Here is a 24,405-nt window from a genome sequence, read left to right on the forward strand (position 1 = left end):
GGTCATGCCCCTCATTTCTCTTGCCTTGATTATTCTTTACGTACAACTTCTTGTTTTCGCTTTTCTTCTCTAATTCAACACACAAGCGTACAAAAATCTTTGCTTTTGCTATCGTAACCACTAACTTCACTTCATTCTTCACCACCTTATACATTTTCCTATTCGTTCTCTTCTTCTCCTCACCCAAACAGATAATATTTAGTACTCGTTTAGTATGAGGGATAAAGAATAACTAATTTTGGGATTAATTTTAGAATGAGCTTGTACCATGTTTGATTGGAATAAAATTGACAAATAACTTACCCAAGGATTGTCATATTATTTATCCCACATTGAGGCTAGGATAACTAAATAATTTGTTCCCCAACCAAACGAGCCCTTAAGCATCAACTTTGAAAGTGCTTGTCATATTTTACGGGCCTTGTGTCCCCTAGTTGTATGAACTCGGCCCAATAATCGATCCAAGCCCCAAATTCCCTCAACAAATTCAAAATCCTCGTACAGATATCCCACACCCCAAAAAATTGTTCAATCCAGAAAAACATTTTAATATCTCCATTTATTATATAATTGTTTTGTTATATAACATAAATAAATCACTATTCCATACCTATTTTCTCTCCGGCGGCGGAGCACGGCGGCGGCGGACGAACTTTTTTCTCCGGCGTCATTGGAAACCCTAGTTTAAATAAACCCTAGCTACCGTTAACATGGCGGGACCAATTCGGGAGCAAGCGTTACCGTTACTGGCGGCGGCGAATAACAACGGTGATTTGGCAGTAAAGTTATCGTCGTTGAAGCAACTGAAAGATATATTGTTATCGGCGGAGCCATCTCAAGTTGCTGAGCTTATCCGGTATCTAATTGACCTTCAGTCTTCGCCTGAAAGTCTCGTACGCAAATGCCTCATTGAGTAAGTTCAAATTGAACCTTTTTAGTGAAATTTTAGTGGTTCTTTTTGGTGATATGGAGTTGTAATTGTTGGACAGTGGGTGCCTGAATTATAATTGGGTTAATTTCATACTAAGGAAATAAAATGTTGCGCTTTATTTGGTGATTGAGTTGGTTCTTTAAAATAAATTTTAAAATTGTTTTTTTTTTCTGGGTAACCATGACATTTGGGCCAGCTTTCGCGCACCTTGACTAAATCCACAGGATACTTGCAACCTCCCACTAGCAATAGATATACCACAGATGGGAAGAATCACCTAATGATTTTTTGGTCTCTGCTAGGATTTGAACCTGAGACCTCAAGTTCTCAACCCACTTCATTGACCACAAGGCTGCATCCTCGGGTGCTAAAAAGTTGGTTCTTTAGATTTGTATTAGAAGCTTATAGTGGTATATAGGAACTAAATATGTGTTTCAAGGTGTTTGGATTGTGTTGCATTTTGTGTCAGATATGGATTGAAAATTACACCTTGAGACCTTCTTTTTCCGTGCATAAGAGGCGAGTCTTGCTAGAATTTGATTACCGTCTCGATACGAGAGGGTTGCTATAGCAGTTAAGAGTCATTTACCTCTAATCAAAAGGTTAGGGGTTTAAAAGGATGGGGATTTGAGCATCAATTAGTGTTTGACCAAGCTTTTTAAAACTGCTTCAAGTATTTTTCTCAGAAGTGATTTTAGGAAAATACTACTTTTTAGCTTCTGAAACAACTTCTGCTATTCCGCAAAAGCACTTATTTTCTCATAAAAGCTTTGGCTAAACACCCTACTTTTTAAAAATAAGCACTTTTGGCAAAAAATAAGCTTGGCCAAACATGCTATGAGTCAGCAAAGGGGGAAGTGGTAATACCAACTATTGATCCTTGTATAGAGGATTTTCTCGGGGATGGTGCTGCGCACCGAACTGAAAATTTAAAAAGTAGAAGATTTGTTGCTGTTGCAATAAGTAATTGATAAGGTGGCATCAGCTGATGCCAGGAGAGGGTTGGAAAAGATGTTCTTTTGCATGCTTTTGGTATTTCTGATTTTTTGTGTACTTGTTTCTTTTCCATATTATTTTCATCATTTTAACTTTATTTTGTATGTATATCAGGGTAATTGAGGCAATTGGGATGAAAGCGAAGGAACATTTGTTGGTGTTAATGCCCGTAGTATTTGCATGCTTAAAAGATATGAATTCTATTGTGGCAAAACAATCAATTATTTCTGGCATGAAAATCTTTTGTGGCGTATTGGAGGAATTATCATCTCAGGTTACACACTTGTTCACGATTTTGTATTTGTTGTTTCTTGTTGACCGAGACCGAGCCCTCGCGCAACATAGGCTTGTTCCACTATAATCATGGTTGTGAGTCTTTTGAGGAGACCCTTGGTCGCTTTCAGCTCTTATCCCCAAAAAAAGTTCTATTTCTTCTGTGCGAGTCGTGTGCACGGGACATGTCATTTTTTTCCTGATGTTATTGTTAGAATATGGGTAGGAATAAGAATAATATATATAATCCTACTTGGAAAGGGAGTAGTCTAGTGTCCTACTTATAAAAGGATTGGAATGTAGTGTCCTACTTGGAAAAGGATTGGAATGTAGTGTCCTACTTGGAAAAAGATTGGAATGAAGTGCCTATAAATAGAATCTCAGTGTAATAATGTAGTAACAACAATTCAATGATATATTTCTCTAATATTTCTTCACATGGTATCAGAGTCTCTATGATCTTAACACAGAATCAAAGAGCTCCTCTTGCCGGCAATCCATATATGTCTCCTGTTTGGCCAATGACTATGTTAGCAAAAGTTGGGTCATCGTGCTTCTTTTCGATGACTCCTCAGATTTCATTTGCATAGTTTTGTACGTGTTTTCGGTGACTCCTCATATCTGATTTGCGTAGGGTCGTGCCATTATTTCGACCCTATCCATGGAATTTCTCTTTTTCAGTAGGGTCGTGCAGTCATTCCGACCCTACCCATATAATTTTTCTTTTCCAGTAGAGTCGTATCATCATTACGACCCTACCCATATAATTTCTGTTTTTCAGTAGGGTCATGCCGTCATTCTGACCCTACCCATATAATTTCAGTTTTCCAGTATTGTTGTGCCGTCATTACGACCCTACCTATATAATTTCTCTTTTGCAGTAGGGTTGTGCCGTCATTCTGACCTTATCCATATAATTTCTCTTTTTCGGCAGGCTTGTGCTGTCATTTCAACCCTACCCATATAATTTTTGTTTTCCAGTATGGTTATGCCGGCATTCCTACCCTGCCATATAATTTCTATTTTCCAGTAGGGTCGTGCCGTCATTTCGACCCTACCCATATAATTTTTCTCGGATATTGACCACTTTTCCGCCATCAAATCTAATAATTCGGTGCGTGAGTATGTTCCGCCCTGTTTTTCGACAAGATCGAGGTGACCCATATATTTTATACCAATTTTCGACAAGTTTCCAGTGATTTTCGAAGACGTTTACTACTTTTCTGTTCACTTTTTCAGCTTGTTTCTTTTCCAACTGCGATCGCCCAGACGTCCTTACCAGTTTTAATGTAGATATATTCACCAAGTCCCTCACTAGTCCTCGTATTAATTACATCTATAAAAAGCTCGGTCCATATTGACCGGTATGCACCAACTTGAGGGGAGTGTTAGAATATGAGTAGGAATATGAATAGTATATAGAATCCTACTTGGAAAGGGAGTAGTTAGTCTAGTGTCCTACTTAGAAAAGGATTGGAATGTACTGTTCTATTTGGAAAAGGATTGGAATGAAGTGCCTATAAATAGAGTCGTGTAATAATGTAGTAACAACAATTCAATAATCTCTCTCTTATATTTCTTCCCAGTTATGTTTACAGTTCTAGACCTGCTAGTATTTTAAGGCCATAATTGCACAAGTTGCTCAATCAGAATTTCGGATGTTATTTTCTGGCTACAGATAATATTTTAAAGAAGGTTGAAAGCTGATCTTGTAGGCTCTCTTTCAAGTTCAGAGGCACAATGTTTGGTTCTGAAATTTTTTGTTGGTGTTAGTTTTCTCCGGATCTTCTAAAACAAAAAAAATGTGTCTTAAACACATACTAGCTGGCATAGCTAAACATCTATATTTAATCCTCCAGTAGTGTTTCCCCTTGTTCATTTAGTAATGGTTGGTTGTGGGTGGACAAAGTGATTTTGGAAACCAGCGTCATCGACGATATCTTCAATATAGAGGGTTGTGCGGTATAAAGAACATGTAGGCAGGGAGGTTGAAGCTATAAATGTGCCTCTAGTACCTTAATGCTTCAGGCCTATCTTGTCAAGTTTCTGAAACTATGCTAGATTTGTGTAAGACAGAATACATAGTTTTCCCGTCCTTGAGCTCAAATCTCGTGACACACCCTCTAACACGGGCAACCCTTTACACACAACCTTTTCCAGAGTGTGTCTAATACACCATTTCTTGCTTGACCATTTTTTAAAAAGTTTGTGTAGTTTCATTCATCAATATGGTGGTGAGATGTGTCACTAAATAAAAACAAAAATATCACACTTTAGAATTACAATTATGTTCCATCTTCTTCTTCTTCCCCATCATGATCTGCCATTAACATGCTTCCATTTCTGTTTGTGCTATTCCGGTTCCATGCAACTGAAGCAGCAAGGTTATAATAATGAGGAAAGTATTCTCCGCGTAGAAGTTGAAGAATTTTACTATTTAGTTATTTGGAAATTCAGCCTTTAACAAAATTTTAATATGTGTGTATTTGCAAAAGCCCGAGCTATGATTTAATGGTTGGGGGTAATTTCAAAATATTAACCTTTTGGAAAATTTGACTTCGCCATGGCAAAAGCTCAAGCTAAGCTTCTCTGCAAAAAATTAAAAGAAAAAAGAAACCTATGTGCAAAAGCTTGAGTTGCTTTAATTGTTGAATTTTAGTAACAATTTTTCTACAGAAGATCTTACAAAAAGCTGACACTCTTATTTGTTGGTAAAGAACGCGAGCTGACCACATGCGCGAAGTGGTGTGTCTTAGACACTCTATGGAAAGGTTATGTGTGTGAATGATTGCATGTGATTTAGAGGTGTCTCACAGGGATTTGGCCTCGAAGTTGGGTTAACTTATGTATTCTGCCTTTGTTTTTAAATAAACTTGCGTTTTTGTGTTGGATAATGACATGTAGATATGGCAAATATACGAAATCACATTATTATTATTATCTTTTTTTTGGAGAAGGGAAATCACATTATTCATTAATCCACAATGTAGTTAGAAGGTTGAGACAGTATCTCTGAATTCTGATGTTGATTTTTTATAGAAGTCCAAATTTTCAGTCTCAGGTGAACTTTGAGTTTATACAGTTACGTTGGTGGAAAAAAGTTCAGCTAACTTAATGGCTTCGGATTTACTGGAGCCTCAGTTGATGGTAGCTCTGTTTTTCATTTTGAATGTCTGCAGCAGGTTATTAGTTGAATAGCCTTGTAAAACAAGTTCCATTAAATCTTAATGTAGAGCAAGGTTCTGTTTGCTGGTACTTAAGGTTTTCTCCATAGAATCTCTGTCATTGTTGGTATTTAGCTATGTAGTTGAACTATATATGTATTATTACCTATTCTGAAAAGACGGTAAGATAGAAATATTTTGGATGTTTATGGGGGCTACCAGCTGGATTGCAGTGTAATGCAACTCTAAGATGGCAAAGGCACCCATTGGTTGAGATGACTGTTTCTCCGCTGTCATTTCTTTGTGGCAGGAGTTCCAAGGGGCACATGAGTAGTGTGGATTCTGACATTTATGTGGGATATTGGTGGTTGTTAGAGGAGAATACAAACGTGTTCACTTTGAGTAGTTTGGCTTTTCTTCTTCGGATCAGGATGTGTAGTTCGTATGAAATTAATATCCCAAAGAAGTTCAAAATAGTACTTGTGAGCATAATGTGGTAGCATAGGGCTGAGCCTGACGGGAGAGCACATAAACCTACTGCACTACTATGCACAGGTATTGGCAAGATAGGTGTTGGGTGGTTGACATATTCTATGAATATGCTAGTGATATTTTATGGGGTAGATGACTGGCCAAGGATCTTCTTTTTATGTTGATACAAAACCTGGAAATTTGGCATGAGAGTTTCAATCTCATTAAAGCAGTTGTCTTAATTGCTCAGTATCTGTGAAGATGCATTGGGATTACTAGCTTTGATTCATTCAGTTTTATCCTCCCCCATCCCAGTTCTTTTTCTTATATACCATCTGTAACATGTTTAATTTATCATTCTTTCACAATACTTATCGTCTTCTCTAATACATTTGAAGTTCTAAAACTCTTCATTTGTAAATTATAGTTTCACCGGCATGGTATAGTTGAAAGGTGGCTTGAAGAGCTCTGGACATGGATGATCAAATTCAAGGATACTGTCTTTGGCTTTATTTTTGAGGTATCTTGTTCTGCTCGTGTAGTGGATATTTGTTGGCTAGTGAACTTAACTATGGTAATCAATTCAGCTGTCACTGGGTCTTGGGAACACATCATTTTTTTTAACCCGTCCTCACAGCAATGTGCAAAATGTTTGTTCTGAAACTTGCCCTTTACTTCTCCCTTGATCAACGGCTTTCAGTTTTCCTTTTAGTGGTTCTGCTAAACCTGATATTGGACAAAAGTAGATCACATTATTTAGCATGTTTTAAAAGAGGATCATGATAACAGTGTGGTCAAAGCGCGCTTAAGCCCTGGAACAAGGAGTCAAATGTGTTGAGCGCTTCGTCTCGCTTAACGTGCAACTTCATCTTCATCATCAAGGTTCCAAGGCATACTTTTCCTTGCCAATGAGCTTCTTCTGAAGAAGTGACACCAAACAATTAATTTTTCACTTTATCGTAATCTTTTTTCAATTTCGTTGGTCTTATATTTGTCATTCGTGTGTGTAATTATTTGTCTTGGACTAAATTTATATATTTGTGTTTTTTCTCCCTTGCGCCTTTTTTCATTAAAGCCCCCATTTTAATGCCCCAACAGACCTTTAAGCTTTTTTGTGCCTTTTGCTTTTGATGACATTGCATGATACTTTTTGAACTATAAAAAAGTACAATACTATTTTGTGAATGATGTTCAAACATTATACAAGAATTTTCGGCCGTTGGATGTGAGGATAATTCCTTTTATAGGACCTTTAATTTCCATCTATCTATTTATGCTGGTTTGGGGTGGTGTGGGAGATAAAATTTTCTTTACCGGATGTGACTACTCACTAGGCTACTACGGAGGAGCTGTCTATTTAAAGAATGAAGTGCAAGCAAGAGGACGTCCTGTTGCTTTGGTTAACTGTGGTTTATTTCATCTTTATTAAGCTTGGGGACAAAACATTGACTTATTAATATGTATGAAATGGCTAGTCACGCTCCCCCCTCTTTAGGGACAAAGAATATGTGTGTGTGTATGTGCATATATATATATCTTCTATTTCTTGTCTTTTGCGCTGTCAATATCCTGGGCATAGGAGGGCATGACAAAGGAAACAGACCAAAAAATAAATCCGTATTAGGCCTTGCTGATATGTTTTAGGGATGTCCCTCTGCTAATTGCTTGGCATGTACAAATGACATGCTTTTCTTGGATATGTTTTTACAGGCAGGCCCCATTGGTACAAAATTGTTGGCGTTGAAGTTCCTTGAAACATATATTTTACTTTTCACATCAAGTGATGGGGAAAAATCTGGAGCACAAGGTAATTTTTTACAGGACTTCAAGGATGGAAGATTCCTAGTACAGGAGATTTTTCAGGATTCACTTTCCGAGTACAGGAGATTTTTCATGATTCACTATTATATGTAGTAACTTATCTGAAAAGAATCACTATAAGAATTTTGTATTCATCAATTTGCTTTCCATTTTTGCCGTTTGCTGAGTATGATTTTTGTTGGTGCTTTTGGATGTATATTTTCTTTGTACCTGCAGCTAAACGTGGATGGACTTTTAATATTTCATGGGTAGTTGGCCATCACCCCGTTCTTGATCCAGCTTCACTTACGTCAGATGCAAAAAATAATGTCGGCATTCTATTGGATTTATTGCGCTCAGCTAGTTCTCTCCACGGTTTACTAACCATTTCTGTCATTAATAGGTGAGCTTCGTCTGTTATACACAAAAACCTGTATTATTTGTATATGGGTAAGTGCTATGTTTGATCTCCAGGCATGATTCTAAATTCATCTAAGCTGCTAGTAGAAAGCTTTGTGCGCATGATTCGTCTTTTTCTGTAGGAGAAGAGTCTTACTTGTTAATGAATATAGAGGTTGAGAAAATAGACTTGAAGGAATAGTGTCAGTACAAGGTTAGGTAATTGCATGAGTTTTATTGTAAGATTGAGTGCTTTCTATGGTAAGATCAACTGATAAGCTTCTAGTTAGGGTGGGGTGGTGCCCTATTATTTGTGATTATGTTGATCACCTTGGAAACATCCAGGGGGAGATTTTAATTCCTTGACATCATCAATATGCTAAGTTGAGCATATTTGAGAGACATCTGTTTTGTCAGCGTTCTTCTCATGCTGAAGTTATCAATGTGTAGGTTTTTGAGTGTCTATGTAGATTTTCTGCTACAATGCCCCTAAGGTGTTTTGGGGGCACGGAACGGATACTTAGATTAGTATTCTCTGCTAAATTGGGATATTTCTGCAATATTTTTACTTGATCAAGGATATACCTGCAATATGATATGCTCAGCTAGGATATATTAATAAAATGTTTGGCAGAATGTGACTTTTCAGTGAAAATTGCAATCCCACAAATATTAGTTGTTAAAGATTTGTGTCTGCTTTTGTTTTTGTTTAATATTCCTTGAGTAGATAGATTTTGACACCAAGTTGGTGTGACATAAAGAAAGGATATTTGATTTATCATAAAAAAATGCTACCAAAGAATCAACTGTTTAAGAACAAGGCACTTTTTATGAATGAAGATAATTGAGTTATTATCTTTCTTCCTAGGGAAAGGCAATCTTCATGTTATTTATTAACATCTTTATTAGCAAACTAGTCTCTGTAGGTTTTCTCTCATCCTCATTTTTGGCTGTCAAAATGTGTGAAATATGTTGAACTTCACGGTTATAGGCAAAAGCCATGTTTCAAGCTCAGTACAAACCCTTCTGTGTTCCATCTGTGATTGTGCAACTGTATTCTAACTTCTCTTATATTCCCCAATATTGTCCAAACTTTAAATTTGTTACGGTAAAAAAACCTCAAGTATGGAAGCAAATCAAAAGAGAACAGAAACTTCTATGAAAACAAGTGCTTATTATTAGCAGGTGGCAGATTTGAAATATATTTCAGGTCATTCGTCTTAACCAAAAAACATGCCCAGTGTAGACCCACCACAAGTGGGTCTGGGAAGAGTGATTTGTTCACAGCCTTACCCATACCTTGTGAAGGTAGAGAGACATTCGTTTTAACCCACATGTGTTGTAAGCCTGTGTCAGGTTGCGCGCATTCACTACTCTTAGCTCGGACTAATGTAGGTGCTGGGAAACTCTATCGACCACTGCTTAGACAAATGGGAAGAAAATCACCTACTTTATTAACCTTTGCATCTTTCGGATGCCTATTAATGGAACACCTTACATCATCCAAAAAAAAAAAAAAAGAAATCACCTGCTTAAGATGTACATTAAATACCATATTACTCCCTCTATCTCAAGGAAATTACACAATTTCCCTTTTGTCTGTATTAAAATTGTCAACTCTCCAGGGGTCTTCTTCCACTATTTATTTTATATGCCTGTTACTTTAATATACATCACTATTAAGTGTTATATGCCATCTCTAAATAATCTCATTAACCTTTGAGAGTAACTTTTAGCTCTATTTTAGGGTAAGCTTTTTCATATCCCATTATTTAATTTCAACCCTACTATTATTATTTGCGTCAAGTCATAATAATTGTATAAATATGTAAAGCAAGAGCAATATTCTGGGATTCTAGTCATGGCTTATGTTAGACTAACAACAGCCTTGTACATTTGTAATTTGAATGTTAATATTGTTGATCAATCTATAATTGATTGACAGGTGTTACTGGTTGATTTCATCAATGAGACACAAATTGTTTCTTAAGTGTCTTTTATGTGACATATATGTGTTTTTGGGACCTTTTATGGCAGCTGATGAAGTCTTTTTCTCCTGAGTCCTGATAGTAACTGGCAACTATGCCAGTGATCTCTGCCATAAGTTTTTGTTACTTTTGCCAGAAAAATCTAATCTAATGATCCCTTAGCATAACCTCTCAATAAACCCGTGTTGCCCAGTTAGATAAAACTTCTGATTTTGGACTCCAAAATTTTGGCGGTGATTGCTGTTTTGATTTATTATTTTGAATTTATGGAGACTTGACAGATGCTTGGTAATGGCTGTAGTTCAAGTTCAACTGCTTATTTTTGCTGTTATTGCAGCATGAGCGCAGCTTTTTAACATGGAGTTAAAATGTCATTTCGCTTGGAATGCTGAACTGACGGTTCAGATAACAGATGTATAAGTAAGCTGATTTCCACAAGATTGACAGATGGTAGGCAGATTAAGCGGTGGATAAATTGGTCACGTCAATTGGGATAAGAACTGTTTGGACAAGCTATTAACCAAGCATTGTACATTTCTGGAGAGAACATTAAAGCTTAGCAAATTTTTAATCTATTAAATTGTACATACAACATCATTATCTTGTAGTGTCTGAGACCTCAAGTATTGGTTGATAATGTATTGCTATTTTTTGTAACATTGACACACTTCTTATTACCCAGATAATCTAATGTTCAACAGGTTTTTTCCTCTGCATAAACCTTCTGATCTTACTTCTGTTTTTCTCTTTGCTGCTGTTACATTGTGAAGTTTACTGTATGACATGCTGTGTGTCACATTAATTTGAATTTAGAAATTGGTGGTACTGTACTTAGCAACCTTTTCTGTAGGCAATTGTGAATCTGTAAAGTTTTCCTACATTAAAAATCCCTCGAGGAATGCTTTCTCATGTCTGTACGTGCCAGTTAAATTTCTGTGGTATGATCACTTCTTCTTCATCTTGTCAAATATTTTAATTCCTCCCAAGCGTGGACAGTGTTTTACCAAGTGATATTTACATAGCTGAGCTGTTGTAGCATGAGCAAATCCAGCAAATATGTATTGGCTAAGCAAAACTACATCATTATCAGTGGTTTGATAAGCAAATCATGCATTAACACTTTTCTACTTAATGATTTTGGAATCAGAAACAGATAAAAAGCTAAACTGGTTTTTGACTGAGGAATCCAATACTCTGGAGAGGCTCCATGTAGATTGTTATGTTCTGTTGAAATTTCCCTGCTTTTATGAGCATTTCTTTATTGTGAAATTTCCCTGTTTCAGTGTCTTGGTTTGATATCAACTGTGAAGCAATGTCAACCAAGTTTTGCAGGGCATGTCTTAGAGTAATACATAATTTCATCAACAGCAGGACATTCTGTTCCGTTCTTCTTTTTCCTTGAAATGACAAATTCTGACATATTGTGATTTTTAACATGTTTAAAGCCTTTTCTCTTACAATCAGTATTTTAGCTGTTTTATAAGATGAAACACTGGAGATCTGTTTAGTTTGGATATAGTAGCACAGTATTATGTTAGCATCTCTTTTGACGCCATGTATGTAACAAGTAGCTTAAAGGGCAGCCCGGTAAACTAAAACTCGTGGTATGCTCAGGGTCCGGCGAAGGACTGGACCACAAGGGCTTTCATTATAAATAATGAAATTAATGGCTTTCATTGTGGCAAAACGTTAGATTAGAAAAGAAATTAAGTATGATCATCTTGAGCTTATTTCGGTTATTTGATAAGGCTATAACTAGTAATTCTATGGAAGGTCCTCATTATAGTTTCAGAAGAGACGAGATACTCAAATTCATGCCCTTAATTATGGAAGTTTGAGCTAGTTGATCAAGCATGTGAAACTTGATGTATGTAATTGGAACAAGATCTTGTTAAATTGTGCCAGGAATAGTTCCAGATGATTGTGCTTCTAGGTACTTAGCATTATTTTGAAAAATGCGCAAGACATCTGGAAAAAATATTGCATGTTTGTACGTAGATTATTTTTGGTGTTTTTCATCTTTTGTTATGGTTATGCTGGCTACTTATCATTTGGAAGTGTCCGGTATTCTAAAAGTTGCATGAACATGTTTTTTTAACACTTGACCAGCATGTTTACCTGAATGCATGTTTTCTTAATTGTGATGGTGGTGTCCAGAACAACATGAGCCTAGTTGTGGTAATTATTAAGATACAGTCAGTTGAATCTGAATCTAGTGGGTTTGAAATAGATCTTCCGAGCTGTATGCTACAGCTCACAAGTTTTGTTGCTAGATAATCCTACCCCTACCTAGACTGGAGCAGATGCTCTTACACTGAGTGTTGTAGTTGGGTTAGAATCCTGTGATCTCGGGTTCTTTATTCCTATGCATCAACCACCCAGCTGTCCCCTTCTTGACCTTTTGAGATTTTTTTGTGGCTTCTCCTCTTCTAGTTAACATAGTTGAGATGGTGTACTCCTTGATGCACATTTCGATTTATTTTGGGCAATTGGTCTGATCAAATTACTGTGGTGCGACTGATGGAGGATCTTTCTAAAACTGAAGTTCATAGCAAGCTTTGGCGTTCAGGCTTGCTTTGTTTTAAAGGATGATATGTATTCAAGGCATGAGGAAAATGGCTTTTGTGGTTGATTGACGTAGTTAATTCACTACATAGTATGTGTCTTAGAGTGTCCTGCTTTTGATGTTCTTGAAGATTTAGGATTTCTGCTGATAATCTTTTGCTGAGGACATTGTATTTTCATGGATGTAACAACCGATTAAGTATACATGTGTATGTGTACGCTACACGCACACTAGTATTTTGACAACACTTCATTTCATGGACTGCTTTCTCTCTTGCAGCAGATTGTCTTGGGTGTGTTTTGGGGGGGGGGGGGGGGGGGGTTATGTGTTTGTTTATTGCATGCCCAGAATTTGTTTACGATAGTGCAATAATAAGTACTAATCTTGTGAAACGATCTTGCGTCAAGAAACAATGCTTGTAACTCAAAAGCAAAAAAATGTGAGATTTTTCCAGCTAAAGATTGATGTACATGCTCAAGTATGAAGTGCTTCAGTGGGTAAATGTTGGTCGTGCCATTTAGTTCTTGTTCCTAATTTTTAACAAGATTTGAATGAAATCCTTTTAGAGTTGAGCTTCATCTTTCTCCGTATCTGAAATTGTTGTTCGATACTTCAATACTAATTGCAATAATGGAGTTGTTTGATTTCCTTACAACTGATTATAGTGGATGGATCTTGTAATCAATCCAATAGCTGAATGATTCCCACCTGCAAATAGGGTAACGAAGAGGGTGACATTTTTAGTCTAGTTGCCAAGACTGGTCAGTTGTATATTGTGATTTTGTTGTCAGTAGTGAGACAAAGTTTGGTTCTGGTATGCCTGGTTTGAAGTTGATCTTCAACTGGGATTATTCGTGGTAATTGGATGTTCCTTGACAATTGTTGTAACAGATCTAGTTTTTCCGGCGAACCTCACAGCTTTAGTGCTCTAATAAAGAGACTGGTTTGCTGTATAACATCTGAAGATGTATAATTACTTGTATGGGTTTGTTTTTAAAGTCTCCTGCTGCCATACAGTAATATGTTATAGATAAATGTAGTGGTTGTGCTTGTAAAAGAAGAGATAAATATAGCGGTTATGGTTAAGTATAGATCTGTTAAAAAGACAAGGGGGTTTATGTTCCTAGTGAATAATGTAACCTTCCTGTAGAGGTATGCATATTAAGGTTCCTTACTGCGTAGTGGTGTAATAAGCATGCAATGTATGTCCGTCTTTATTTTGTAATAGAGTATGATGGACACATTTTTATCTCGTATGGTTTCCGCAGTATATAAAGATCTTATAGATGTCTTTCAATATATTCTCCCCCAACTCAACACCCTTTCTGTGTGGTCCTTTTGTGGCAACAACAACAACAACATATTCAGTGTAGTCCCACAAGTAGAATTCGGAAGGGGTAGGATGCACCCCCTACCTTTGTGGTGTAGAGAGGCTGTTTCTGATAGACGGTTCTTTTCTAAAGCACTAAAGGGTCGTTTGGTAATTGGTAGGATGTATTATAGAAACTTATACATGTATAAGTCATTGTATTATTTAATCCTTTGTTTGATAGTTTTTTCAACCTATGTATAGCTAAACACCCTATTCAGTATTATAGAGTGCGTAACTAATACATAGCAACCATGGTAATAGTAATACAATAATTATTAATACATGGAAAAGCATGGTTAAAGACAGAACTGTTATAAAATATAATCCCAGCATAACTAGTTCCATCATTACTTTTTTTTTTTATGAAGTTAATAGTTATCATTGAGAAACATCAGGAAGATGCTATGTGGCATAGATTACGAAAGATGGTTCGCTCCATTACAATAAAGTCTAAGCTAAACACAGGAGCTAACAAAGTCCCAAAAACTGTCCATACTAGTTAGAGGGGAGCTATGGTACCAACTAAACTAAAGGACTAGACATCTGGACTAATCCCATGAGTACTATACACCCTATTCTGTACTATTCTTATACACTACCAAACTATCTGTTAGGGGATTAAGGTAAAAGATTATCCAGTAAAACTTTCCTCATAATATGAAATATATGTTCATGCTTTAACGTGCTGTTTTATTTTATGCTAAAGTTCTGAAATGTGTCAAAAACAGTAAATTACACGAATAGCAAAACCGTGTTGTGGTTTAAATTTGTCAGAGGGCCGTAATTCATGCTTCAACTTGTGTAAAAACGTCTGTTTGATGGAGTGTTTCTTATCTCAAGAAGATATGGACATGGATAATGCTCAGGTAGTTTTTGGTTGAGAATAATGTGTGTGCTGGTAGGACATTAAAATATAAGAGAGTACAGCTTACACAATTGCATCCCAAGCTAAAAACTATTCTCTGTATTCATTAAAAAATCTGTTGACTGAACTTCCAAGCTATAGATATGTCTCAATTTCTCTTTTGCCTATATTTCCATCTTCCCACATTGCCTCTTAACAATTTCAAGGACTTCCTTAATTAGTGTTATTACTGACATCTTCTGATTGTAATCTTCTGCAATTTCTTCGATTGGTGACTTCTGCAATTTTTCTTTATCCAAATCTAGTATACAGCAACAGCTGGCATTGGGTAGACTACTAGAGAAGCCAGCTGTTTTCTCTTAAGATCAAACATGAAACTGAAGATGGTAAAGAATTGAATAATGAACATGTAAGCTGGTCTGAGGATACTTTATCCAAAGAAAAAACTACTTTGCTGCCACTAGGCTGGTAGAAGGGCTTATCTGTTCTTAATTTCTGGCCTACTTTGCCTGCTGTCTGCTTATGATAGACCACCAGTGGTGCATTGTTGAGTTTTGTGATAAAAGGTGGACAATTTAAATCGATTTTATAGTTCTCTTATGTCTGAATAAGTAGTTCATTTGTGGTAAATTATTAAGGTGAAGTTGTAATGTTTAATAGTTGTCAGTGGTTTCTTTGTTTTCTTTTCTATTTCCTTTCCCCTTTGAATTCCTGTTTATGATTAATCATTTCACTTATTTCATCTTTGACTTGTATAATTATTTGTTTTATTTTATACTTGATCTGATAATTCTTACTATTACTTTCAGTTTGGCAGTTGTAGCAAGGAGGCGACCTATCCATTATAACCGCATTTTTTCAGCATTGCTTGATTTTGATCCAAACTTTGAGATGACAAAGGGTGGACATGCTGCCAGCGTTCAGTATTCCGTGAGAACTGCCTTTCTAGGATTCCTGAGGTGTACACATCCAGCCATTTTGGAGGTATACTTGACATGTCATATTAGAGCCTTATAGTTCTTTATCTATGCCTTTCCCTGTCTTTCAATTGCTCTGTCTCTTTTCAGGGTGTCTACTGCTGCAACTTTTATTCCCACTTTTTTTTGGTTGGTTATTAAACAGTGGTGTTTCTATTTCTACTGTGATTGATAATTGCACATTGATTGAGAGAATGAATTGTATTTCAGTTATAGGGAAGGAAGTTTTGTTGAAAGACCTATATATGCCGGTCTCAATACGAACTCAGTTAAGGATAGAACACAATGAAAGAAAAGATTTATGTAGGTGAAAGCTTCTAGTTGAGGATAAGTTTTAGACTTGTAAAGGACTTCTAATAATATTATTATTATGATGATTATTTATATATATATTTATCTTTCACTTCCATTCTATCTAGTATGATGATGATATTATATGGGCGTAAATGAAGAAGTGAGGTTTCATATAGCGGATCCCAACTTGTTTGGGACTGAGGCGTAGTTGTCATTGTTGTTGATAAGTACTTCAAGTAAATATGTCATTCTTAATTCTTGTACTAGCGACCTGTAAATCAAAAGGTATTTTCTTTTCCTTAAATTTCAGCTGATGGTGGTTATTTCACTTTCTTATACTTGGAAAGACATATTTACTTGAAGTTAAAAGAAGCAATAACATGACTACATTAACACAGTCTGATTTTCTGTGATGTAATGCAAGTCAAAGTTGTATAGCTTCAAAAGATCTTTTTGTTCTATACTTTATGAGAAGTGCTATCAATATCTTTTCAACTCTAGGACTCTAGAGATTTATTACTGATAACTACTCAAGTGTGTTTATTTTTGGATATAGTCAAGAGAAAGATTGTTGAAATCGTTGCGAGCAATGAATGCTGGTGACGCTGCTGATCAAGTTCTTCGGCAACTCGATAAAATGATGAGAAATAATGAGCGAGCTTCTCGTGATTCTAGATTGAACAAGGTAATTCACTCAGTAAGAGAGTCTGTTTTATTAAAGACCGAAGTATCAGTATTTCAAGTTCTGAAATATATTTTTCCAAAGCCGTTCTCAGAACCTTCCACTTTCCTTTTCAGGATGAGCTGTTATCAAACAACTTCCCCATTTCAGCTGATCCAACCAAGAAGAGGTCGACTCCATTAGATAATGAAGATCCATCTAATAACTATGATTTAACTACAAAAAGGGTTCATTATGGCCCTAACAATCACAATCACACAGCTCCACTAGTTGAGAGAAATGATTCTGGGAAAGAATGTGTCGATGAGGAGGACCCAGTGGTTGCACAAATGATTGACATGATTGGTGCGTTGCTAGCAGAAGGAGAAAGGGGTGCGAATTCTCTTGAACTTCTAATAAACAGGATTCCTCCTGATTTGTTGGCTGATGTAGTCATAAGTAATATGAAGAACTTGCCTAAAAGTTGCCCTCCTTTAGAACGGTTTGGAAGCTTATCATTAGCTCAGGCAAGTGATTCTACTAATCCATCCCAAATTATGGCACCAATGGATTCCTCCTTAGGCCAACATGCTTGGGTTCCTGGATCCCAGACACCAATCTCTTTATCAATTGCCACAAGCAGTTCATTACCAGAAATGCCTACTTCTGCAAGTCTTCCTTTCGATTCAAAACGCGATCCTCGAAGGGTGAGAGAAACTAAATAATTTATAGTTTTTTCTCTGCTGCTTATACTTAAATCTCTCAGTAGCGACAGTCTAGTAATAAACTGTTTCTTATATCATGATGCTTCACAGGATCCACGGCGCCTTGACCCAAGGCGTACAGCTGTGTCTGTTGAAGTATCACCACCACTTGTTGCAGAACATAATACAAGTGCTATGCAATCTCCAACGCCGCAATCAGAAATCAATCCCCCCAGTTCATCTAATATTGACATTGCAGTACCCTTGGTGTCAAGTTTTGAATGTATGCTAACGGCATATCCCAAGATGGAAACAGACTCTGTCACTGCTGAAAGTCCACCAGGACCAGGGGCCAGTCTGTTAGCTCCCAAGGAGGAAGTTCATGATGAAGACTGGAATGAAGCTATTCCTGCTCGCGAGTCGGATGCTGCAACACATGTTCCATTATCATCTCCTGGCAATGCAGAACAGGAAGTGATGCCAGATATTCCATCTGAAGTTGGAATGACAAATGAAATTTACTCTCCTTTATTAGAAACAGATCAACTTTCTCCTCCTATTTCAACTGCTGCAACCCCTGAAGATGTATGTGAGGAGTTGCCTGCAGTACCACCATTCATTGACCTAACTCATGAGCAACAAAGAAATATGGGAACACTGGCTGTTGAACAGATTATTGACTCATACAAAAAATTAAAAGAGACAGACAGTAAGCATACAGGAATGGCATTACTTTCTCGGTTGGTTGCACAGGTGGGGTCAAACATCTAGATTTGAACTGTTTGTTTTTGTTTTATCATGGGCCTACTTTTGTTTCATTAAGTTACTAGATGTTGGTTTATGAACAATTTAGAACTTGGTGATTATCTACTCATTCTGTTTCGACTGGTGTAATAGAATATTCTTTTTGATGGGAAGCAAGCTATGCTATTCAGTTGAATAAAGTGCGGTTTGCCACTTCGTCACCCTTGTAGACTTCCCATCTGAGACACTCATTTTTGGCATACCTCTGTTGGTATTAATACCATAGAACTTCATCATTCTAGCGCTCTCTCCTTGAAACATCAGTTCTATGGCTTTTCAATAAAATTTTATGAAACAGACATAGAACTTCATCATTCCAGCGCTCTCTCTTTGAAACATTATTTTTTTTCTTGCAGTGTCATATAATAATCATGCGTTGGAAGACATCTGAGTTGTTTCTAAGAAATCTATATAACTTGAATAGGTTTTAGTTTGGATGCGAAGGAGACCTACCTGTTGGATCAATTCATCTTTCAGATATGCCTAGACTTTCAGCATTACTCCTAGTGACTTCTCTTGCATGCCAAGTCGGATATGACAACAAATTAAGCAGGAGAAGCTTTGTAAGATATAGGAAGAGCATCTACTGGCCAAATTTTTGCTTTTCTAAATTACTTTACATATTTTGGAACTGGGGCTGGCTGGGATTGTGGTTAATAGTTTACAGTCATAAGTAGCTAAAATTGGTACCTGATTCAGGATTCTTTTGTTTTAGTACAGTTTGTGTACTTGGGCAGTTTGTAGTCCTGTATTATTCTGAATTCAACATGCAGCTGGATGTGCTAAGTACAAATACAGTATTGTATATTCAAAGTGAATTAGTAAATAAGTTGATGCATTGTTAATGAGTTACCCCTATATATGCTAATTCTAGCATGATGCCAACATGCAGCTGGATGTGCTTAGTACAAATACAGTATTGTATATTCAAAGTGAATTAGTAAATAAGTTGATGCATTGTAATGAGTTACCCCTAGATATACTAATTCTAGCATGGTGCTTGTAGAATTATAATTTTATATTGACATAGTAACTGATGTGGTCAGACTTAACCCACCAAAAATACCTGTCATTGTGAAAGTAATTTAGGTAGATGCTACTTAGATTTATTTATGAAGTCAAAGTTAATCTGAACTTTTGGTTCACTGTAGGAATTAAGCTGATGCATGATTTGAGTAGTGTTGTAATTTTAGTGGAGATATTTGAGAAATACTTCCGCGGCCTCTTGACAGATTAAGTCTCTTAAATAATTCTCTGGACTTCCTAAATCTCGGTTGAATTGACCATGATTGTCTGAGTTGCTTCATATAGCTGCTAATAGGTTCTGCAGTCGTGCAAAATTTCTTGGGATGATCTGCAATTGTTGATTCTTTTGAGTAATATTTTGATAGCAATGGTTGCGGACTATTCCAAAAGAGAGAAATGTTATTTTTTTTAGGATACAGTTGGGGGAGTGGGGAAATCTAACAAAGAATGTTAGACGTTATTTATGGTGAATAGGAGGGATGCTGATCAAGGTACTAATGAAATAATGAGCTACCCTAGGACTAAGCCAGAAAGATATAAGGTGAACTCATCATGTTGATCAAGCAATCTAGTATGGATAACCATATTTGTATAACAAGGAAGTGTAAATAGTGCTGTCTCCTTTGTTAATCTTATGTTCTTGCTTTATGTGCTTAATTCTGTATATAAGCTGATATACAATGAATAGGTCAAATTATATAAGTGCCTTTGCAAATTTGTCTTACTTTAATCCTTCTCATAGCTTGACAATCTTGTTCTTCAATTTTATTACTGCTGTTGTTTCTTTTACTGTGGCTACTTTTACCATTTTTGCTGTCAGTACTTGATATTTTCATCATAGCTTGTTACTCAAGTATTTTTCAAACCTGTTCTGTGAAATGCTTTTCTTGAACCGAGGATATATCAAAAACCAGGTATATCAAAAAACCACCTCCCTACCCCGCAAAAGTAGGGGTAAGGTTCGGTGCACCCCACATTCCCAGATTCCACTTGTGGGATCACACTGTGTATGTTGTTGTTCTCATAGTTTGACAAACACTAGTCCGAGCCTCTGAGTGGATAGTTCAGTATTTAGTTACCTTTTGCTTTGTTTAACCCTGCAGATTGGTGCTGATGCTGAAGCTGATGCTCATGTAGTTGTGATGATCCAAAGGCATATTTTCTCAGACAACCAACACGAGAAGGTGTACTTTCTCCCGTACTCTGATAATGTTGTGCAGTCGATCAACTATGATTACTTCTCCTTTTGTGTTTGTAAGCTTGGTTTTTATTAGGGTGTTTTAGAATTACGATTTCAGTTAAGTGAAGTGTATATTCTGCCAGTTATAGGGCTTTAATGCCCTTGCTGCTGTCCAAAAAATTCTCGGAGTGAGTCTCTCCCATGCGTCCTATTGTTGCTGCATATAGAATAAAGACGAAGTTAAAAGAGTTCATCAATTTTGTCTTTCGAATGCTGTGGTAGTTCAAAGCTCTGATCACTCAATGACTTTTAGCAACCACATTATTTGCAACACACTGAAACAAATAACAAAAACAGACAGCTTCTTTTTTAATAATTAAAAACGTACTGTATTAAAAGTCCAGCAACCAGAAGGTGCTGGGGGTAATTTACAAGGGGTAGCTCCTTTACATATTGTGTAATGAGCTCAAATAATCTATCGTGGCCTCTATATTATTTGCAATTGCCATGTTACACCAAAAAATCAGTTGGGGTAAGCATCTGTACTTAGTACTACGTACAGATTCTGATTTGCTTTCAAACATCCTTGCGTTCCTCCTTCCAAATGGTCCACCATACTGCCGAAGGGAGATATTCCAAGTTTTCATCTGTCTTATCCAAGTGTTTTATTACCAGCATCGGAGCAGTTCTGTCGTCCTTGGCATTGTCCAGTTAACCCCAATGGTTCAGAAAAAACACCATGCCCGTCTAGTGAAGGCGCAGTGAAGAAAAAGATGATTGGCATCCTCATTGTGTTGCTCACACAGAGCACATCTACTAGAAATGATCATTCCTCTTCTCCGAAGGTTATCTTGAGTTAGGCACTGTCCGTGACCCACCATCTTTTGTGTAGTGTACATAATTTATAAATAGTTCTGGAGCTTCAGCTTCATGCGTGCGTGTTGGTCTTCCTTTAGAAGTTTTGATCTTCCCCTGTTGCTTGTTGTCATAATCCCCCTTTATTGTTCTGTTTTTTTTTTTTTTTTTTAAAAGTTCGGGCAATTTCTTAATTTTTTGTACTTGGATTTGACTCCATATTTAGCAAAGGGGCGTAGACTGATAAAGTTTATTAACAACAAATTCCTTTTTATGGTTTTTGTTCTGCTGTATATCTTTCTGCAAATGAACTTTTGGTGGAAAATGCGGTTGCAAGCTAACCATATATTGATTTGACCCTCAGGTGCATGAGCTTGCAATGCACGTACTTTATCATTTGCACTATCTCATGCTATCAGATACAGTTGAAAACATTTCACCTGCTGCTGCTCTATATGAGAAATTCCTCCTCAGTGCGGTAAATACATTAATTTATTATCCTTACCTACATCATTCCGAAAGTTCCTTTAGTAAGTTCTTTGCGTGCAGGCAAAATCATTGCTGGATTCTTTACCAGCAAACGACAAGTCATTTAGTAGGCTCCTTAATGAAGTTCCATATCTTCCTGAATCTGTGATGAGGCTGCTACTTGATCTATGCTCTGAAAATTATCTTGGAAGAGATGGTCGTGATGGTGACCGTGTAACTCAGGGCCTTGGTGCAGTTTGGAGTTTGATTTTGGGGCGTCCCCCTAATCGCCAAGCGTGCCTGGATATAGCTTTGAAGGTATATGAACATCAAATATTCCATGATCATGTCGTAATTGCAGGTATTAGTTGACTTTGGAAATATCAGAAAGCACATGCTAAAGCAACATTTTTAGGAGTTGACAGTTTTCGAAGAAGGATTCAATAAGCGGACAATTTAATTGAACAAAAAGAACTGCTTTAAATTACTTGTTTTACATGTTTATGACCTTAAGTGAGCTTTTTAAATTGGAGAAGTGCTGGTGTCATTTCTCAATTATTGTATTGGACTCCTGTATGAGTATTGAATTCAAGTATGTATCTAGAGTCCTAATTCTCTCATAAGGTTCTCTGCGCATTTGAAGGATTCAAACAAAATTTCATTTCCGTGTTTAGCCAGCTGAGACAGATGCATCAAGGTAAAGCATAATTTGAGTAATATTGATTTCTTTTAATCAGTAGGGTCCCAATAATATTGATTTTTGACATCAAGGTATGTTGAGCATGATGGTGGAACAACACAAAAATAAGTAATTGCTCGCTATAGAGAGATGAGAACGATATCAAGGGTTTGACTCCTAATGTGTTTCAAGGAGATGATTGGGGCGCAAATATAGATATAGGTGTGGAAAGGGTGGCTTTTATACCATAGCTAGCCAATGGGTTGGGTTGCCAATGGAGTATTATTAGTATCTAGAAATGGCTGCAATTTACATTTTGTTATAATGTTGTGCCATACATCGTATCTGGCTTTATTAACGTGTGTGTGTCATATATCATTTTGTTATTTTTTAAACTTTTTCTTGCATTGTGTTTTTTGATGGTGGCTACTTTTCATGTAAATGGAATCATCTTCTTCAGGCAAATAAACCTTGTAACATTTGTTTTTTAGTATCTTCTTCTTCTTTTTGTTTTTGTGGTTGGGGGGGGGGGGGGGGGGGGGTCTGTCTATGGAAGGAGTAAGACCCTGTACCTAAATGGTATAAGGTGGAGTTGCGTATCTATGTTGATGTTTATTTCTTCGTTTAGTAATTGAGTGACGCCTTGTCTTGTGGTAAAGCCATGTGTTCAGAATTGTTATCTGTTGAGTCCTGATATACCAAATATACACAACTCTTCGTCTGTCCTACAATTTTGCAAAGCAAGAAAAAAGTAATGCTTTCCTTTGGCAGAAATAATAGTTCTCATTAGATTCATTCTTTCGTGCAGTGTGCTATTCACCCTCAGGATGACGTCAGAGCAAAAGCTATTCGCCTGGTATGCAAACTTGTGACTGTTTTATGTTGCCTGCTGTGGGTTTTCACCTACTGGTGACCATTCTTTACGTTTATAATCTATGGATTATTGTATTTGAATCTCTAAAATATTCACTCTTCATAGGTGGCAAACAAACTTTACGTGGTTGGTGACATTTCAGATAATATCGAGCAGTTTGCCAAGAATATGTTCTTGTCAGCTTTAGACCAGCATGTCACAGATGCAGAATATTCCCAGTCTGGAACCTCAGTTCAGAGAACAGGAGAGGTGTGTTCTTATTTATGTGTTTCACCTTTAAATTCTCTCTGATGTTTGCTTTGTTTAATGCCTGCACGAGCAAAATAGTTTTTTTGACTTGATTCCTCATTTTCTTTTTGTACTTGCTGCATTTGTTCCTTTAGTATTTGATCTGGAAGTTGTTGCTTGTGGACTGATTGGTTTAGAGGGTTCTGGTCGTTCCTTTTTGGAAATTGTTTGTGGTTGGAGCTCATGTTCGTGTTTGAATATCTTGTTTGGTTAGTTTCATTCAGCTTGACCAGATTGCAGTGGCTTCGAAGCTTTTTTTTGGGTAAATAATATCTAACTATGCGTTGGAATATGATTCCTGTAAACAAATTTGATAACTGAATAAAATTACTAGTAAATGATACTTTTTACATTGTAGGAAATATTTAAAGCTTGTCTTAGGTAGTGGCCGAAAATACATGAAGTTTCACTAGCGAATAGTGAAACAAGACTTGCAATTTTAAAAAGGTGTGAGTATTATTTTACAGTTCCAACTTTATCCTCATTCAACTAAGATATTTAATTTTATCGGTAAAATACAAATTATGTAGTTTACCTGAGAATCCCTGACTTTTGAGATAACTTCATTTGGAAGTCTACTAAATTATGTGATTCTATTTTAGAGAATTATACTCAAAAGTATTTAGATTAGCTATTTCATCTGGAAGTACCAGTAGCGGCGAAAGGGAAGCCCGGTGCACTAAAGCTCACCCTATGCGTGGGTACGGGGAAGGGATGAACCACAAGGGTTTATTATACGCAGCCTTACCTCCCATTTCTGCAAGAGGCTG

The 24,405-nt window shown here is 36.7% G+C and overlaps 1 protein-coding gene across 1 annotated transcript in view; it reads left to right on the top strand.

The window, feature by feature from the left end:
- Positions 1 to 451: 451 nt before the first annotated feature.
- LOC107867321 (symplekin) overlaps positions 452 to 24,405 on the top strand; it is a 32,844-nt gene continuing 8,890 nt past the window's right edge. Inside the window, exons 1-14 of the mRNA XM_016713495.2 lie at positions 452 to 913; positions 2,042 to 2,201; positions 6,263 to 6,355; positions 7,546 to 7,642; positions 7,873 to 8,038; positions 15,635 to 15,809; positions 16,653 to 16,781; positions 16,895 to 17,464; positions 17,573 to 18,214; positions 20,395 to 20,475; positions 21,691 to 21,804; positions 21,876 to 22,112; positions 23,282 to 23,329; positions 23,453 to 23,596. Of these exons, the coding sequence (XP_016568981.1) occupies positions 711 to 913; positions 2,042 to 2,201; positions 6,263 to 6,355; positions 7,546 to 7,642; positions 7,873 to 8,038; positions 15,635 to 15,809; positions 16,653 to 16,781; positions 16,895 to 17,464; positions 17,573 to 18,214; positions 20,395 to 20,475; positions 21,691 to 21,804; positions 21,876 to 22,112; positions 23,282 to 23,329; positions 23,453 to 23,596 (2,859 nt within the window). The 5' untranslated portion in view covers positions 452 to 710. The remainder of the gene's footprint in view (positions 914 to 2,041; positions 2,202 to 6,262; positions 6,356 to 7,545; positions 7,643 to 7,872; positions 8,039 to 15,634; positions 15,810 to 16,652; positions 16,782 to 16,894; positions 17,465 to 17,572; positions 18,215 to 20,394; positions 20,476 to 21,690; positions 21,805 to 21,875; positions 22,113 to 23,281; positions 23,330 to 23,452; positions 23,597 to 24,405) is intronic.

Source organism: Capsicum annuum, chromosome 4, assembly GCF_002878395.1.
Source record: "Capsicum annuum cultivar UCD-10X-F1 chromosome 4, UCD10Xv1.1, whole genome shotgun sequence".
In the NCBI taxonomy this organism is placed as follows: domain Eukaryota; kingdom Viridiplantae; phylum Streptophyta; class Magnoliopsida; order Solanales; family Solanaceae; genus Capsicum; species Capsicum annuum.